The 19,460-nt window shown below is 43.4% G+C and overlaps 1 protein-coding gene across 4 annotated transcripts in view; it reads right to left on the bottom strand.

Moving 5' to 3' along the window:
• Positions 1-4,852: 4,852 nt before the first annotated feature.
• Positions 4,853-19,460, bottom strand: part of EDEM1 (ER degradation enhancing alpha-mannosidase like protein 1) — a 33,090-nt gene continuing 18,482 nt past the window's right edge. The window contains exons 7-12 of one of the 4 annotated variants that reach the window (XM_005547671.5): positions 17,474-17,594; positions 16,481-16,651; positions 14,566-14,639; positions 13,602-13,698; positions 11,281-11,484; positions 4,853-8,989 (exon numbers count right to left, since the gene is read on the bottom strand). In XM_005547671.5, the coding sequence (XP_005547728.2) occupies positions 8,900-8,989; positions 11,281-11,484; positions 13,602-13,698; positions 14,566-14,639; positions 16,481-16,651; positions 17,474-17,594 (757 nt within the window). In that variant the 3' untranslated portion in view covers positions 4,853-8,899. Of the gene's footprint in view, positions 8,990-10,653; positions 10,917-11,280; positions 11,485-13,601; positions 13,699-14,565; positions 15,932-16,480; positions 16,652-17,473; positions 17,595-19,460 lie in introns of those variants that run through there. The other 3 variants (XM_045385860.3, XR_012431372.1, XM_065538903.2) reach the window with 3 other exon arrangements.

Here is a 19,460-nt window from a genome sequence, read left to right as displayed (position 1 = left end):
CACTGTGTGATCCCTTCCACCTCTGCCACCTCTGAGACAGCAAGACCAATCCCTCCTCTTCCTCCCCGTTCCTCCCCATCCTCCACGTGAAGATGAGGATGAAGACCTTTATGATGATCCATTTCCACTTATGAATAGTACATATTCTTTCTCTTCCTTATGATTTTTAAAGTAACACTTTCTTTTCCCTAGCTTACTTTATCATATAAATACAATATATAATATATATGGCATACAAAATATGTACTAGCTGACTGTTTTATTATTGGTAAGGCTTCCGGTCAACAATAGGCTATTAGTGATTAAGTTGAGTCAAAAGTTAACACGAATTTTCCACTGAGCAGGGGTTGGCATCCCTAACTGTTGCTCAAGGGTCAACTGTATTTTTAAACTTCCCAGCACTTTCTGAGTGTTTCAGGTTACGTGAGTCCCTCTAAATAAAACAATAGGTACAATGAATAATCATTTGATATGTTTTGGAGGGCCTTTCTGGAGTATGTTCCAGAAACTGCAAAAATGAATGACTCTAATAGCTGAATAACTACCTTTTTGCAAGTCAGTGTTTTCCAAGTCTGCTTACAACAAAATTGAAAGACAGCCTAATTTATCAGCAAATAATTCTTAAAAATAAGTTCTTATGATAAAGTATTATGTAAATTTTGACATTATTCAGACATACAATTAAGATATTTATGTCTATAGATAGATATCCATATGTAATATGTATAATAAAAACTCTATTTCTGTGCACTTACTTGTGTGAATACATTACATCCATAAAATAAAAAATAAGGGCCAGGCGCAGTGGCTTATGCCGGTAATCCCAGTAGTTTGGAGGGCTGAGGCAGGAGGATCACTTGAGCCCAGGAGTTTGAGACCAGCCTGGGCAACATGGCAAGCCCCTACAAAAAAAATACAAATACAAAAAATAGCCCCTATCCCTACAAAAAAATACAAAAATTAGCCGGGCATGGTGGTGCGCACCTGTAGTCCCAGCTACTTGGGAGGCTAACGCAGAAGGATTGCTTGAGCCCAGGAGTTCAAGGCTGCGGTGAGCTATGATTGCTCCACTGCACTCTAGCCTGGGCAACAAAGGAAGACCCTGTCTCAAAAAAAAAAAAAAAATCATGCTGAAACCTATCTCATTCCGACAGTAAGCAGTATTCATTACAGCCATACAATTCAATTAAAGAGGTGGAACAAAAAAAAAAACCTGTCATTTAACAAAAGGAAACTTTTCTAATAAATTTTCATTTTGTTAATAACTATCAAAATATATGTGTTGTTTATATAACTAATTGTAATGTTAGCTCAATTCTAAAGACTTTTTTAATACTTAGAAACAACACAGAAAATTGTTAAGGATTTTATAGAATTGAAGTATATTAAATCAGTACAAAATTCTGTGGGGAGAAAGAAATGTAAATACTAATTCAAGCAGAAAAAGAAACAATGTAAAATTCCCAATAAATAAATTGGAATATATTCTTTAATAGATGATGGTGGGTAACAAATTACAATGGTTTACAGATTTCAATGGATATATTTAAAAGGTTTAAAGTTTTATTTTAAAATGTCAGTATTAACCCCCCAAAATCAGTTTAGGGTGGTCCAGATGGGTTTTCTAACAATGGCAACTGGCTCTCTTTCCTTTCTGGTGCCTTATTAAGCAGGCGTTAAGTTTTTCAAATGATCAGGTCATTTTCTTCGAGAATTTGACCAGCCCATCATTGAAGGGCACCCAGCCGTGGAGCAGAGCGTCTTCAAAGCACCCCACGATGAGAGACTCTACCTTGGAAAGGTGGATGTTTGAGAACCAAGCTCTTTAAAGAGGAGCTCTCTGGGGTATGGGGCAGTGTAGGTCCCCAAAAGTAGCCTTCTTTCCACTCCCCGACACAGGCAGAGAGAATATCCTGAATTGTGGAGAAAGGGCATTCACAGTGTGCCTTCTGAGGTCTTCATTGCTTGCAGCTGCGGAGAGCCCGGTGCTGGGCTCTTGGGAAGCCAGAAGCAGGTGGGCAGCCCAGTCCCAGCCTCTTCCCTCCAGCCCTGGGGAGGGGCTACTTGGGTCTCTGACCAAAGGTTGAGCTACTCCCTCTGGGGACAGACAGCGATATCCCTTCTCTTCATATGAAGGCTAGAACCAAACCATTCACAATGGCACCATGAAAATAAGTAATTCAAAATTCAAGCTGTTGGAACTTTTAAATATTTCGAGCCTTAAGGAAATATGATTATGGGACCCGAGTTCAGGCAGCCGTAACCTTTATTTTTCTGACTATAGATTAGCCTTCTTCCTTACCTCCATTGTTTTGTGAAAAGTGACAAAAGGGCACCAGGGAAGACTCCTTCCCTCTTCACTGTTGATCTTCACTATGGATTAACTTCCCTCTTACCTTTCTCAAACAAAGCCTTCATGACTATCACACTGCCTTAATGTTAGGAATGGAAGGAATGTTAAATGGACTCTTAAATTGGAAAGGAAATGAAAACAAGCTGTACAGAAAAGAAACCAAACTGTAACAAATTAAACTGTTGTAACTCATAAACCATCCTTGTGTGGAATATGTTTTAATCCTACCAGATAACTTTGTCTTCTACCTATGTAAGCAAGACCTTAACTTCTAACTTGGGAGCACTGACCCCATTTTTCTAGAGTCTGTGTTCCCTGGATGGTTATTCCCAGCTTTGGGCTCTAATAGACTCTTAATCATATATCTAATATACTTAATCATATTTTCTGAATTTCGTTATTTAAGGTAGCCAGCACCTAAAAGAGAGCCTGAGGCTGTTGCTTCCAGTTGGTTCAGCTGTGACGGGAAGCAAGATTGTTTACTTTCCAGTGTCCTCAGCTGGAGAAATGGAATAACAGAATTTACTGCTCAGGACTTGGGTGAGGTTTGAATGTAACAGGCTTTTAAACCATACACACATGCACATGAGTGCACATAAACACACACACACACACACACACAGCCAGAGTGGGGAGGGACTATTCATTCTATAGGCCAGTGACTAGCAGACTGTGCCAGACACTTAAGCACAAAGACCGGGTGTACTGGGGCACAGGTACCACCACACCCAACCACTCTGCACCACCTGGTCTGGGTTTCTGAGTTAAGGAGACATTAGCATACTTCCTTGATTAAACTTTAAGAAGGAAAAAAAAAACGTTAAGGGACAAAGAGATATAACCTGTAAACATTTTAGCAGCTGCCACCTCACACGCTGACAAATGTAGCTTCCAATTCCCTTTACCATCACGGGAACCCTAGGAGTTTATGTGCTATCATCTCTGATTTTAAAAGCGAGGAAACCGTGTGAAGGTGAGTGCCTTGACCCAAGCCACACATCCAGGACAAAGCCAGACCAGCCCAGCCTCCCCATAACCAGTCCATGTTCTTACTCTTCCTCCATCATTCCTGTTTAAGTCCTAGGTCTGATCCTGGATGTCAAATCCAACTGGACCATAATTATAGGAAACACGTTAAATGCCTTACACATATTAATCCACCCAGTCCTCACAACTATCCTATGAGTATGGGCTATTATTATCAAACCATTTACTAGATAGGAAAACTGAGGCCAGCAAGTCTGTAATTTGCCCAAGGCACACAACTAAGTTAGGGGTAGAGGTGGGATTGTACCCAGCACAGTGTGGCCCAGAGTCCCCATACTCCACCTGACACTGACTGCACCGTTCACACAGGACTTCTTGCTCCACAGATGGCAAGGGCCTGGTGCTTGCACTACTGAGGCAGCCTGGAGCGGGAAGGCAGGAAGGCAAGAGCCCTGTGGCTCTTGATCTGGTCCTTTGGCCCACTGGGCTTGCTTGGTCTTGTCAAGATCACAAACCCACGAGACTTCACAAACACAACCCCACCACCCCTCACAATAGTAGAGCTCAATATGAGCAAGGTGCTTCCAGCCTTGAGAGTCTCTCCTTTGCCCTGACATGCTTCGTGGCCTTTAAAAAGGCCCATCAGGCCTGGTGGCTCACACCTATCACCCCAGCACTTTGGGAGGCCAAGACAGGAGGATCACCTGAGGTGAGGAGTTTGAGACCAGCCTGGCCAACATGGTGAAACCCCGTCTCTACTAAAAATACAAAAATAAGCCTGGCGTCATGACATGTGCCTGTAGTCCCAGCTACTCAGGGAGGCTGAGGCAGGAGAATCAGTTGAACCCCAGGAGGCAGAGGTTGCCGTGAGCCAAGATCGCGCCACTGCACTCCAGCCTGGGTGACAGAGTGAAACTCCATCTCAAAAAAAAAAAGCCCATCAGAATTGACTGTGACCAAAGCTGGAAGACAGATGTCACAGAGCAGGAGCAGGTCTCTTCCTCAAGATCCCACCATGGTCTCTGGTGGCAACACAGGGAGGGAGGCCAGCCCTCCAGAACCCTCAACCCACATGCTTCCTACACAGGCCGTGAAGTGCCACTCTACCCACACAGGCCATGAAGTACCACTGCTCTCAGAGGTGAGGAGAAATGAAGCACCTTGCTTACGATAACACAGAGAACTGGTTTCAGATCCCAGATATACTCAGCTAATTGGCAGTAAGAATAGACAATGACTCAGTGGCTAAGAGAAAGGAGGCTAATGCAGAGGGGAAGGCCAGGGCTGGGACAAAGGTCATGAAAAGCAGTTGTGACCCGCATGGGAAGGGCATTTAATGGAAGAGTGTGACATACAAAAATGTAGTGGAATTCCATCGGGGGAGGTATTACTTAGGGCTTAGCTATAAAAAGCAAGGTTTTATTCATCTAGATGGGCAGTTCCTTTAGAGATTTTTCTCCCGTTTGTCTTGCATGTAATGTGTCTACATGAGAATGTAAAAGAGAAACAAGATGACAGCTCAAAAAAAGAAATCTTTTAATAAAAATTACTCATAAAAATCCTAATAAATTTTAAAGAGCAAGATATTCCTTATTACATTTATAAAAGAACATTTGGTCCTTTTACAAAAAGATCCCTTTTAATTTAAATACATTTCTTATTTACAGATTAAACATAAAATATCATCTAAGTTGCAAAGCATATTGCACATTACAGAGAGAGAAGCATTTGTGTATTTCAGTAAGTTTTCCCCGAGCTTCCAACTCTATACTTTTTTTGTAAGAAGATTTACCTTTCTTATGCAAAATAAATAAAAATGCAGCTTGTGTTCTGCTATTTAAAACTAAAACAAAATAACCTTTAAAAATACTATTCCTCTGCCTTGAAGAAAGAAGGAAGAGGGTATAGAATCAGGGATTTCCACAGGTACTTGACATTTTTACCAGATTCACGTCCGGATTCAAGCGGGAGCATAACTCCGACCCCTGCGAAACCTGGGACACACGGCCCAACCCGCCCCACCTCCTCGCTTTCCCAAGGTGTCCCTGCCCTGCAGGGAAGAGGCACTAGAATAGGAGCTGGATGCTGGGAATGGACAGGAAAGCTCAGAAGTTTCTTCTAAAGTTCCTGCTCAGCCACCCTGTGGCTAAGGTAATCACTCAGCCCTACCTTTACACCAGCACTAAATTTGAAAAAAGATTTTTGTTTTTGTCAACAGACAAAAAAGAAATTTTTCAAAGAGAAAGGCCTCTGGTGCCCTCCAAAAGCAGAAAGGAATGTCTCATGTTGAGTCTACACAATCCAAAGAGGAATTACAGGTGGCAATCATTCAGTAAACTGAACTAAGAAATCATTAAGAGGGATATCTTCCTTTGGTGGGGAGAAGAGGGAAGAGGAGGAGGAACAAGGCCCTCAGATTGCACAACTGCGCTGACCAAACCAGATACTTCCTACAGACGCTCCTCTAATAGTCATGTGCACAGATATCATCCTGGTGCATTTTTCTTTAAATACGTAGAAAATTATTTAAGTGTCACGTACACAGTCCATGATCTAAAACAAGAAAAGCCCTGAGGATTCAGTTACAATGAATAAGTTCTGGCACAAGCGCTGCAGAAAAAAAAATTTTAAAAATGAACGGAAGATTTGAATACAGAAGCTGGTTTTTCACAATGGCCAGGGCAAATGGAGAGCTAGCAAACCCTTCCTTGCCACCTATTCTTCCAGAAGGGATTCCTCGGTCACATCAACTAAAGTAGCTAAGCCTCCCCTATAATGATTTGAAAGTTTGTTGTGAGAGAATTACGCTTCATCAAGCCAACTATAAGGCAGCTTTCTACAACAGTTCTGCAAAATGCTTCCACCACACTGAGCAAAGCTGACACGAGACACTAGCTACACGTGGGAACAGGAAGATGGGCCAGGCTCAGAGCTGCCACAAAGGATGAAGTCCACTCAGATTTGAGGCATTCCTGGGGCAAAGCACTAAGCAAAGCAACTTCTCTGGTAATCTCCTCCTCATCCATTCTCTACCCAGTATTTCAGAACATAGAACAGAAGAAACTGCAAAAGCCCGGCAGGATATATCACAGTTGTTAACATTCTGACTTTCAAAAAGAAAACAAGTAACCTTTGAAACTGGCTCAAAGAACCTTCTGGCATCCAGCCGCACAAACCACTGACTACATAGCATCAAACTTCGGACTGGGTAGTCTGGAAGCTCAACAACCAGGATGAATATGTACTAACTCACTCACCCTCAGTCTCACCTACTGGTATTAATTCCAGTACCCAGAAGTCAAGAGGGTTTGGGACTTAACATAAAACACGTTTCCTGACAGCCTGTGGCCCCTGAGAAGCACCTGCAGCACTCTGTACTCTGAAAGCATGAGATCCCCATTCCCTATTCCAGGAGCATGAGGAGGAAGGAACACCCGGGCTTGCTCGAGTGACAGGTAAAATGCCTCATTAAGAGAACACTGGAGTGCTTACCCACCACTGCCACCACAGAAGCCAGAGCGGGAGAGGAGGGGAGCGCCAAGAGAAATCACAGGCACGAAGAACTCACCTCCTTCTCTGAGATGCTCTATATTCCCAAATGGGTCACTAACAGTCCGACCTCTGTTTGCCCAGAGACACAGGTACAAGTATGCTCGTGTATGTGCATGCATGCGTGCGTATGTTTATTTAACATTTTTAATGAGTCAGTGAAAACATTTAAAATATATATACTAGTCTCAAAGTTTTCCATTCAGTAGATGGGACATTGTTGATAAACAGAATAATGCTTCTGAAATGAAAAAAGGTAAAATAGAAGCATTTTATTTTTTCTATTTTAAAACAATTGATGTAATAAATGTTTAAAAGATAGAGATGGCACGTTTATTACTGAAAATCCTCTTTTCAAAAATCTCAAAGAACTGAACTATATATTTTTAAAACCGTAACACTTAAAAATTTTAAGAAGGAATAAGATTTCTCCCTTTTGACTAAAAATGCAACATAGACAGTGTTTATTTCTAGCTTTGAAAAGATGCACATGAAATCCTTAGAGGTGGGCAAACAGTGACAGGTGAGAATCGTGGTATGTGAGGCTGGAAATTTTAGGGATTTCCTACCCTTTTTAATAGAATGTGTTTCCACCCATGATGCTTCATGGAAGCCAGACTAAGAGTCAACCCTGCCGCACTGTGTAAGAGTAGCAGGTGTGTATCAGTGTGGGATCAAAGAGAGATGTTCTGGCTAAGAAAATAAAACAAAAAAAGAAGGCATTTTAGCACAACTTCCTCCATCTACATGCTTACTTTTACAAGTTGAAAGGCAAAGACTGGCCAAGCAATTTCCATCCCCCTTTCACCATGGTCTCACCATGTGGCTAAACAGGCCTCCAGAAACCGTATCAGTAGCTGTGACATCCAGTGGCCCAAACCAAAACCAATATAAGGCACTAATCTAAAGCCTGTATTACACAGAGAAATGGCTCAAGGATGCTAAAAAGTCATGTGATCATTTCTTTCTCCCTGATTTAGCTAATTGGCACTAGACATAGGAAACAAAAAAAAACACAGAACTTTAACCCAAATATGGTCAGAACTGAGAATCCTTGCTTAGGAAATATGAGAAAGATGGAAGCTCAGACAACCTTAGGTATTGTTCTCTTCCTAAAAAGCACCTGATTCTGGAACTATGGGATTTCCTCAGGTAAGTTCATATTCAAAATGCAAAATACCATCCAAAAGATCTGTCAGTTAACCTCTTAGACCATAACATAATAACTTAAGAGACTCTGTTAAGAATTCTGGTTAAGACCATTATTCTTAAGCAAATAATTTGTAACACTGTAAAGATTACTTGAGGCATACATGAAAAACTGGATGATTTTTTCTCCCATGTGATCCAAAATCATGGTTGGATATCAGGGGAAGAGCCCAATTATCTAATAACAGAAAGGATGACATTTTCAATGCAATTAAGTAGGGATACCAAATGAACCACAGACCCTTTTGCAGAAATTTCATTCTCAATCCTCTAATAAAGAAGTAGCTAGCCAGGTACAGTGGTGCTCACCTGTAATCCCAGCTACTCGGGAGGTTGAGGCAGAAGGATCACTTGAGCCCAGGTAACCCTGTCTCAAAAGAATATCAAGACCCTGTCTCAAAAAAATAAAAGTAATAAAAAAAATTTTTTTAAGACATAGCAATACTCCAGTATAGCAGGTGCCAGCAAAGTAAAGAGACTGAGGTTCTAAAGTATAAAGCTATGAACATCAATCCAAAGAATGCCCAATCTATTGTGCTCATAACATCAACATGTCATAAGAGGCCAATTTCCATGTACCTTCTCACTTCAAATTATATCCTTAATAGGGCATTTTATTGAACAAGAGAGAAACACTGAAGTGTGCAAGGATTAACCAGATGTGGTGAGGTGCTGCACAGAAATTCCTACACTATCACGGACAGCGAGACTTCTGTCCCCTTCCATTTCAGACTGGACTTTGGCATGGTCTGGGTTCGGTTGTTAAGGTCTGGTTCAAGATGAGGCCTCACAGAGAGCAGATCAAATCAAGCCAACCATCTGGTCAATCTGTCGCATGTAGATGCTCTTTAAGGGCAGGGAGTACCTCCTCTCATCAGGTACACGATTGCACTAGAAAGACAAAAACGAGGGAAAATTAAAAACTCATACGTTGATCTCTCAGAAAATGTGACTGGATGACTTAATCCAGGGTTTCTCAGTCTGGGAACTACTGACGTTTGGAAGTAGGTAACTGTTGTGGAAGCCGCCTGTACACTGTAGGACGGTCAGCAGCACCCCTTGCCTCTCCCAGTAGGTGCCAGTGGCAACTCCTATGCCTCAGTTGTGAAAATCAAAAACGTCTCCAGACACTGTTCCAATGTCCCTTGAGCAGCAAAATCACCCTCAGGTGAAGACCACTGACATAATTTAATATCCTCACTCACTTTATAGATAAAGAAATGGCAGATCTGGGGAGGCTAAAAGGCATCACAGCAACTACTTAGTGGCCAGGACTGAAAGCCACATGCCTGGGGTCCTTAGTACACCCAGAATTTCAGAAAACATTTCTGCTATTTGAAAACAATGTGTTTTTCTGAGCTATGTTTTTCTCATTCACAACTAAACTCTAAATGCTTAAGACTACTATTTTTTTTTAATTAAAGACCTCCGCATCACTTTTTTTCCTCAAAGGAGATGCACATCTTGAGAACTAACCAACTGCAATATCCCTGGAAGCAGTTGTCTAAATACATCCATTATCCGCTTCATCTCCAAAGAAACATTTTCCCCATGCCCTGTAGTTGAACTAACTACGCCCTGCTCCTCATCCCCGGCAAGATTAAGACTGGCAGATCCTTCTATTGGTCCCGACTGCCCCCCAAGCCCACATCTCTGTGCTTTTGCAGGTGCTACAGCTTCTGCCTGAACATCCTTTCTGGGATACCCCTTCTCATCCTTCAAGGATCTCCAGCAAGTGACCTCCTCAGGGAATCCCGCCTTGATTTTCTCTGGAGATTAGTCCTTGCCCTCTGTGTTTCAACGGCACTACGGACAAACGCCTAGGATGGAACTGGATTCCCCACTAGGTCATGCCCCTATCCAGAACTGGGAGCCCTCCTGAGGGCCTGAATCCCTGGAATCATGGGATCAGATCTATTAGCGAGTGTGGCAGGTCAGAGATGTTTCCTTCCTAAAAGAGAAGACACTGCCTGGGTCCAAATCCTGGCTCCACTGTGGGACCTGAACCTCTCTGTGCCTCCCTTTCTTCATCTGTAAAATGGAGACGTTAAAAGTACCCGCCCCTCACAGGGCTGTTGGAGAAGTAAACAGGTTAACATAGGTCAGCGTTTAGAGTGGTGCAAAGGTTAACCCTGGTATGTATTTGCAAGTGCTGGCTGTTATTAACTTTCCCCTCACTCTCCTTCCCCCTCCTCCCGACTATGCTTTGTCCACTCAATCAGCGCTCCATGACTGATGGAAATGGGGGCGGAGGTGGTTATCTACACTCTGGCCTATCGATTTACTTCACAGACTGATGGTGAAGACCTTTACTGGGGCATTAATGGAAAAGCACTGAAGCACAGTCTGCAATGAGAGGGCGCCCCAATGCCAAGGCAACCCATCTGTGGGGAGGCTGCTGAACTCCTGACCACCGAGGCCCTGGGGGATAACGAGATTTGAAATTTCGACTGATCTACATTTCCCTATCCTCACTTCCAAACCATCCTATTTTATTCAAATCAATACAACTACCTGATACTTTCACTAGGGATGCAAGGACTTCCATTTTCAAATTTTTTCTGCTGCTTCTCAGGACAATCTAGGCATGTGGAGTAAAGCCCTACTTCAAATGAATGTGGGTGTTTGCTGCACTTCGAAGAGCATCTTCATTAGGACCATCGTGACTATCACCGCTTTTTTCTCTTCTGCTGCTGGTAGATGATTTTGCTGAATGTCTTCCATTTGCCCCTCCAGGTCCACTGATGGATCATATCAATAGGCTCCCTCGGCCTCCAGCTTCTGCCCCAGGCAGCCAAGAAGATGCTCCAGCAGGCAACTGGGGGAGCAGGGAGGGGTCACATGTTGACTCTGCCGGCTCCCTCCAGGCAAGGCCACAAAAGTCAGATCTGAGCGGTGGCTCCTGCTGAGTGGCTGCTCCTCCCACAAGACTCCCCTCTTCCAGGAACCTGTGGCCACTCTCTCCACTGGCACCTGCAGCCAGCAGTGATGATGCCACTGCTGCTCCTGTGGTTTCCCTACACTCTGACAACATCTATGTAAATGGTGTCTTTAGGAGGTGTTTTCAAATCTCCCAATCTGCGTACACCATCAATTTTCCATCAGGAAGTCTGAACAACTAAGGAATTCATAGTATTTTCTCTTCCTATATATGCAAATCACCCCTGGAAAAAGCAACTCACGTTGGAGCTGGAGTTGATGACTTTTAACTCGTGAGGTTTCGGCCTGTGCACAGACTTTCCCCCTTGGTCCTGCCCTCCCTCTTCAGAGAAGAATTCCTTCCATGGCAATTCCCGAAGATGCTCATCCACAGACACAATGTGTCCCTCTGTTGTGAACATGTATCTGGTTCCAGACTTGTGTACTGGATTGTCTTCATCAAACAGCTAGTGGGAAGGGAAAAAAAGATACAACCAATAATTGTAGCACACTTGGAACTGAATCATGGGGGAGTGTCCCAGCTACTCAGGGAGTAGAATTTGCTTGGACCTCATGCTTCTCAGTGACAACTGGGTGAAAAAGAATTGACTGACAACTGTGGTGCCCAACCCAGGCTGCAAGGCAGAATCACCTGCTTCATCTAAACTCAGATACCTAGACCTGCCTCTTCCCTACACATATCCCGCCCCGACACAGAGACTCAGAAATTCCAAGGCTAAGGCCCAAGCACAGGTAGTCTATAAAAGTTTGCTGGATGATTGCCATGTGCTACCTAAGAGTTCTCCTGCTGGAATTCTAGAACTACACCCAGCCTCACAGACACCTAGTCCCTGAACTGTAAATGCTGGCAGGGAGGAACCAAGTTTTATCCATCACCATATCGCCTGGGCCTAGCACAGAGCCCAACACATCTACCAACATTCAGTTCATTTCTTGCACAACAAGGGTTGGGCTCTGAAGACGCAATGGCCACAAGGCACAGTCCTTTCCCTCAATGGTGCATGTGACATGGAACAAAAGAGCATCTAGAAAGAACATCTAACCCAATATGGGATGCAACAGTGCAGGAGAAGGCAAGTGTTCTGTGAATGTTGAATGAATGAATACCTAGAAATTCTTTGAAACTGTATTGGTCACCTAAACTATTTCAAGATGAGGAAAAATGAGATTCAGTGCAGCTTGTCAATGTTTACACAGTAACAAGAGAAGAACAGGGCAGATCACAGGTTTTCCTCTCCCTAGACTCTAGGTTCTTTCACCTAGCACACCCTACAGGGTCACCTTCCTTTTACTCTAAAACTTGCCCTGTTAGCGTCCTTCTGACACCACTGGCTGCTGGACGGAAATACGCAGCTAGGCTCTGACCAGCCTGATTTAGCAGACCTGAGCCACCTGCATGGACAGCAAGAACCACTGCACACACAGGAATCGACAGCAGGACAGCTGTCTTCCCACTGGACAGACCACATGCGCTGCTGGTGGACATACCTCTGCAGTCGTCTGTGAAAAGACACCAGACACAGAAGAGTATCATCTTAATGGATTAGACCAGCAGCTCCAAAACCTGGCTCACGTGAAACCACTGAAGGCACTTGTCAAAATGACAGATTTCTGAGAATGCTTGTTCTAAAGATTCTGACTCAATATGGCTGTAATCTTAGCAAGGGCCCCAGGGTGATCTGGACCCAGCTAGCCCCAGGCCTAGGAACCACAGAACTAGATAAATGCAATTTATCGCAGCTGCTTCTATCTCTGACCCTCTGCCCAAGTTCTCAGTTGCCATCCTATCTTCTAACCTGGAAATCCTGCCCTCGTTTCTATGTGGCCATACTGAGGAAAGTGGCAGGAGGAAGAGGGGTGAGGTGGAAAGACCACCAGACAGGGAGTCAGGACCACAGTTCACATTTCAGCTCTGCCACAGCCACCCCCATACTACGGACAAGTCGCCTGACCTCTGTGTAGGCTGTAGTTCTTGTGAGGGAAATAATGAACATATGAACATTAGGTAATACCAAAGGTTTCATCCAGGTCCAGAAATTCTCTCTCTACACACACACACACACACACACACACACACACACACACAATCACGTGCCTGAGGATGTGTATATGGACAGAGACAAGGCTGAGCTGCAGGTCTTGGCCAAGATCACACACATCAAGAAAAGTGAGAAGCCATTATGAACACAGCTCTCTTCCTCAGAGGCATCTTCCCCCTACCACCACACTAACGCTGGTTCTGTATCAATCATTACCAGCATTTCCCACCTAGCACACCCTACAGGGTCACCTTCCTTTTACTCTAAAACTCCCCCTGTTAACGTCATAAGTTTGTAATCATAAGTTCAATTCTTGGTTTACTTGACAAATGACTTTTCAACAAGGTTGGAAACCATGAAAGAAGATAGTAATATCCTTTGGTTCTGACAGCATTTGCATCGTGGGAATGCACAATGTCCAGCATGTAGCTGTGCCCAGTAAGCATCTGTCAGATAGAAGACTATGCGAATGCTCGCTCTAAGCAATACTAAATATTCCTGGGTTCATCTTGCAACACACATACCAGATACAAGTATTTACAGGTCTCACTGAGAAAGAAGCTCTCCATCCGGTCTTCTGTGGACTTGTCAATGACGTGATGCAGCGTGGCGTACCCACACCTACAAAACAATTGTCAGGTCAGTCCTGCCTCTCTTCCTTCCCACCTGCTGATTCACTTAAGAAGCAGAAACATTCTCTTATCAGAATAATCAACCAGTCATCCAGCACCATACGAAACTATGTTTACACTGTAGGGCTCTCCTTTTTTATAGCCTGGATTGTTCGCAAATTTACTTAGCAAGTGCTTTTGGCTGCTAAATTATCAGGTGAGTTACAGGGTGTGGGGGTGGTGGCAGGGGGCTGGCCAGAAGCATAACAGGGCACCAAGAAAATGGCAACAAATTTAAAAGGACTAATTTAAATGTCTAGTCCTAATACTTGTAGAATTGACTTATTATTGAGAATTGACTTATTATTTGAGTATTGACTTATTATTTAAGATAGCACTTTAAAAAAAAAACATGATATAGCGGGTTAAAAAAAAAGCATGTCACAAAATTGAAACACAGTATGTTTCTTATATATACATATATACACACATCATATATAAAAATATATTTAAAAGATTATAAGTACATACATTTCAATACTGACTACAGTTTTCTCTGTATGTGGAGATTACAGTGATAATATTCTACTGCTTTATATTTTCTGTACTCCCTAAACATTTTAGTGTATGTGTTATTGTATAACTAGGGGAAAGAAGTTAGAATGAACACCCATAATCTGCTAGAACCTCACGGAAAAAAAAGGGCAGGTCTCACTACAATGGAAAGGTTCTACTACACCAAAAGGTAAGCAATTTCCCTGTAAATGTAACATTAATGACCTGGTTCTATAAATTAAAATGCAAACTAGGATATTTCCCCAAAACAATTTGAAATAAAAGTGGCTGACAGAAAAAGGAAGGAACTTAGAAAACTGACTTGACTTTTGTGTACTTTTCCAGACTCTGCAGAATATCCATTCCTACATGGAGGTAGAAGGGATTCTTGGTTGCCTAGAGAGAACACGAGAGAATGTGATCCAGCATGGGCTTGGAAGACATGCCATCAACAAACATCATGGTGACTGCGGGGTGACTGCGGGGTTTCCCCATGGAGACGAGTCGCCAGCCAAAGGAAGAAACAGGGCCCAGGTCATTCACCTTGCAGGGTCACAACGGTTAGAGGACCAAGGTATTCCATCAGTTCACATCAAAGTGTACCTGTGACTTGTTTAACTTTAGCCAGGGTTAAGACCACCTGTTCCAGGGTAGAACAATACTCTACTTTGGTTCCCATCATGATTAGAAATAAAACAATGCCCACCCTGACAGCACCATATCTGAGAACAAATCCAATTTCTATCTTGCCTCGGAACTCTCCAGAAACTTAAGACACAGGCACAGGAAACAGGACCTTGCCACCATTCCAGTTATGGCACCATGAGGAAAGGCTGATGGGAACAAGACTTTCCAAAGTGTAAAAGGAGGCCGCCACCCTCTCCTCTCTAGTCACCCTGAGAAATCAGTCCTCAGTTGCCTACTCTTCTCACACATGCTCTTAGATGGTTTTACTAGAGAAAAAAACTTCTCTGGGAAGATAAGCCTTTATCCAACAAACAGTTTAAAAATTGGGGATCTTTAATTCATGCCTAGCACCAGATTGAAGCAACAAAGAAAACAACAAGGTTAGCAGTCTCCAGATTAAAAGTGCACAGGGTGTGGCTACAGAGGGTAAAGCTGTAGAGTGCAAGACATCTCTGGCAACGTGAAGGAGAAGCTGAAAACACGAAAGAAGCAGTGAAAGAAACAAAGAGGAGTAAGCTCACAGGCTACAGGACTAAGCTTAAGAGGAGAAATCAGCCAGTAATCGGCACACCATCCCCCGTGTACAGCCTTGCTCTACTGGGCTCAGAAAGGCCAAACAGGTGTCTATCATCTTTTTCCTTTTTTGAGAGGTTATCTAAAACTCAGGAGGTCCCTTTTTAGGCATGAGGACTACTACCAATTTCATAGGATTTCTTTCCCCTTTTTTCATCTGAAGCAAATGGCAAGGATTCGGTATAAAAAAAATTGTTGAATAAATAAATTCAAACCTTAGTGTTAGCCCCACTACCAGAGTTTCTAAAACTCAGGCTCTGCTTGCTAGGGCTGGTCCATGGTGGGCATCTGTTACAGGCCTACTGAATTTCACCAAGGCCAGTTTCTTGGTGAGTTAACCACTCGTGCTGCTGTGCATGTGAATGAAGGAGGACTCTCTGCGTGTACATACGTATGGCATGCACAGAAGTATAAATATCTGGCTTCAACTGTCAGGAAGAAGACATTTCACAGTTAAAGTCACATTCCCTCTGCCACTGCAGTAATTTCACAAAGGATGAACACTAGTTTATATACATATATAAACAAAAACAGGCATCCAGATGAATCCCAGATGATTTCCTTTACAACCAAGAAAATGAATTTTCTTTTTATCTGAATAGTTATTACAGACCAGGGCTCCACAGTACACTGGTGCAGAATTGTATCCTAAAAACGGGTCTTCTGGTCAAATACATTTGGAAAACAAATCTTCCTCATGAATATTTAAGGATGTGAGATATAAGTCCTATGGTAAAAACACGATTCAGCTTTGTGGAATATGAGGTTAAAAACATATTTCACTGCAAATGCCTTCTCTGTCCTGTGAAGTCACGAATAACACTGAACACTAATAAGACTACAGATAGGGGGTAACTCGATCAGAGTCACTATGAAACAACATAACCCTAAATCATTCAGCAAATGTTCATTAACGACGAACTGCTGGGGTCAGGGGAGGCAGTGAAAGAGAGAAAAAAAAAACAAAACTCTAGTACCTGGTAGAGGAGATATGTGGATTCCACTAACTCTGGTCTCAGTGGGTAGAAGAGAACATCAGGGGCCTGCAGCTGCCAGTTATATCTCTCAGGAAGGGCACCATATCGTTTCCATATGGCATAGTAGAAGGCATGAAGGCAGATAGCATCTTCCACATCTCCTATCAGCACCTAAGGAGAGGACACAGGTCATCAGGCTGAGATACCATTCCTAGAGTGACAAGACATGCCACAAAGGGCCTGCCTGGGCTCTCCTCTACCCCCGAGTTCTTACTTGACCTACACATACGGTTAAAGACAAAACCAACCCAAAAGTGACAACCCAGACAAATAAATGCCCTCCCTATCTGGTCACTAATGCCAAATTGATGTGAACTGCAAACAGAAAAACAGATTACATGTACTAATGAACAAGGAATAAACAACTGAGCGATAATTATCCAAAACTCACACACAGCCCAGCGCAGTGCCTCATGCCAGTAATCTCAGCAATTTGGGAGGCTAAAGCGGGTAGATCACCTAAGGCCTGGAGTTCGAGACCAGCCTGGACAACATGGTAAAACCCCATCTCTACTAAAAGTACAAAAAACTAGTCAGGTGTGGTGGCGGGCGCCTGTAATCCCAGCTACTCTGGAGGCTGAGGCAGGAGAATCTCTTGAACCCGGGAGGCGGAGGTTGCAGTGAGCCGAGATTATGCCACTGCACTCCAGCCTGGGCAACAGAGCAAGACTTCATCTCAAAACAAAAACAAACAAACAAAAACAAAAATCATACACAGTCACTTCTCAAGCATGGTTTTGCAATTGTGTGGAATGGCTCTGTTCAATATTCTGGAGACTAATTTCACAAACAGAGAGATGAAGACATATAGTGTTAGTGACCTCCCAAATCCAAAGGAGACAGAGAATGCTCAGGGTATTAGAAAAGAAAGAAAGGAAGGGAGAAGCCCTTTCTGGTGAATGGTTATTCTTAGGAAATCTGATTGCAAAATACCTGCAGTCCAGGGAAAAAGGCCTGCAGAGAGTCAATCCAGGTGTTCATCAGCTGCCCACTGAACATGTTCACGTTGACATAGAGTGGGGGGTCTCCTTCTCCTTCATTGCAGGCTTCCCGCCTACAAACCCAAGCAGCACATTCACTGGTGAAAAGAAAGCTCACTGACAGATCTCTACCTCTCCAGCAGCCGCTGGTAGTTTCATTTAAATGGAATTAACATTAATTTTTTCTCCTAACTCATTCCTTAAACCTTTGGAGACTGCCTTTAACTATCTACATTAGACTCTAGCAGAAGATAATATTTACCACAGGATCAAAGTTCCTAATGCAGCCATTATAATGTCAGGATTTCACAGTATTCTGCAGAAAGCACTTTGAGCTTTGCGTTTAAGAGCCCTGCCACGTAAGAGAATTCAGTATATAGCATGGGCCTATGCTGGATTTCACCTGAGCAGAAAAACTTGGTTCTTTTGGTACAAAGAGTCTCTTCTCTAGTGATGCCCTATAGCATGGGCCTGGAGAAATGCATCAAAGCAAGACCCTTGGGGATTACTGCTCAATTTAGTTTGTGGCTTTGAGAAGCAAAAATAAATAAATTCCACCCAAAAGGTCCCTTACTTAAACACAGCACATACAAGTGGTTCCTACAACAGCAATGTAGAAATGGACCCAAGAAAATCCTACCAAGCTGGAAGCTCAGTAGCTATCACTTGCACTAAAACTGGACACTTAACATAGAAATACATACAAAGAAAGATCTGGGGGCCAGGTGTGGTGGTTCACACCTGTAATCCCAGCACTTTGGGAGGCTGAGGCAGGCAGATCACGAGGTCAGGAGTTTGAGACCAGCCTGACCAACATGGTGAAATCCCATCTCTACTAAAAATACAAAAATCAGCAAGGCATGGTGACACGTGCCTATAGTCCCAGCTACCCAGGAGGCTGAGGCAGAAGAATCGCTTGAACCTAGGAGGCAAAGGTTGCAGTAAGCCAAGATCGTACCACTGCACTCCAGCCTGGGTGAGAGCAAGACTCTGACTCAAAAAAAAAAAAAAAGACAGACCGACCTGGGATAAGAGAGTGACACTAGGTAGAAGCCATTGTAGCTTCAAATGGCTCTCTCTCTCCTGTCATCCTGGATGCATAACAAAAAATAGTGAATAACATTGTTTTAAACCAACTCGGAGAGAAAAAAAAATGTGGTAATTGTCCTTTCTATCACCAAGTATAAAGACCAATCCTCACAATTCTTTGGAAAGTAATAGAACCAAAACATTGTCCTGCAAATAATTGTCCTGCATTGCAGATCTATCTGCAATTAAAGCCACAGTTAAACACTGGGATGTGTCAGCCCCTGTAGTAGCAACAAGTCTCTAAGACAGCCCCCGAGAACCTCTATTCCTGTGAGTCACACCCTTGCACAGCCCCCTCCCACACTGTATGTATCAGGGTTGATCTGGGTGACTAACGGTCTGGCAGAAGTATTGGTATATCATTCCCAGATTAGTCATGAAAGCACTGTGGCTGCCATTTTGGCTTCTTTCTCTCTTTTTCTCTCAATCACTCATTCTGGGGGAAGCCAGTGGCCATGAGCTACCTACAAAGAGGCCCCTTGGCAAAGAACTGAGCCCTCCAGCCAACAGTCAATGAGGAACTGAAGCCTGCCAGCAACCAAAGTGAGCCTGGAAGGGATCTCACAGCACCATCAGGTCTTGGCATGGCTGTGGCCCTGGCCACCAGCTTGACAACAACCTCAGGAGAGATCCTGGGCCAGAGTGACCAGCTCAGCTGCTCCTGGATTACTATCCCTAAGAAACTTCATGAGATGATGCTTGTTGTTTTAAGCCACTAGGTTCTGGGGTACTATGCTATGCAGCGACAGAAAGCTAACACAGCTCTTTGCCCCCAGATGACTGACAAACCAGGAGAGGTGGTAAGGTGAGGGCAGAGATAAAAGACCCTGCGATTGTATGTTAAAAAAATA

Source organism: Macaca fascicularis, chromosome 2 (genome assembly GCF_037993035.2).
Source record: "Macaca fascicularis isolate 582-1 chromosome 2, T2T-MFA8v1.1".
In the NCBI taxonomy this organism is placed as follows: Eukaryota; Metazoa; Chordata; class Mammalia; order Primates; family Cercopithecidae; genus Macaca; species Macaca fascicularis.
Note: the sequence above shows the minus strand (reverse complement) of the source record. Positions and strands in the feature narration are given on the sequence as shown.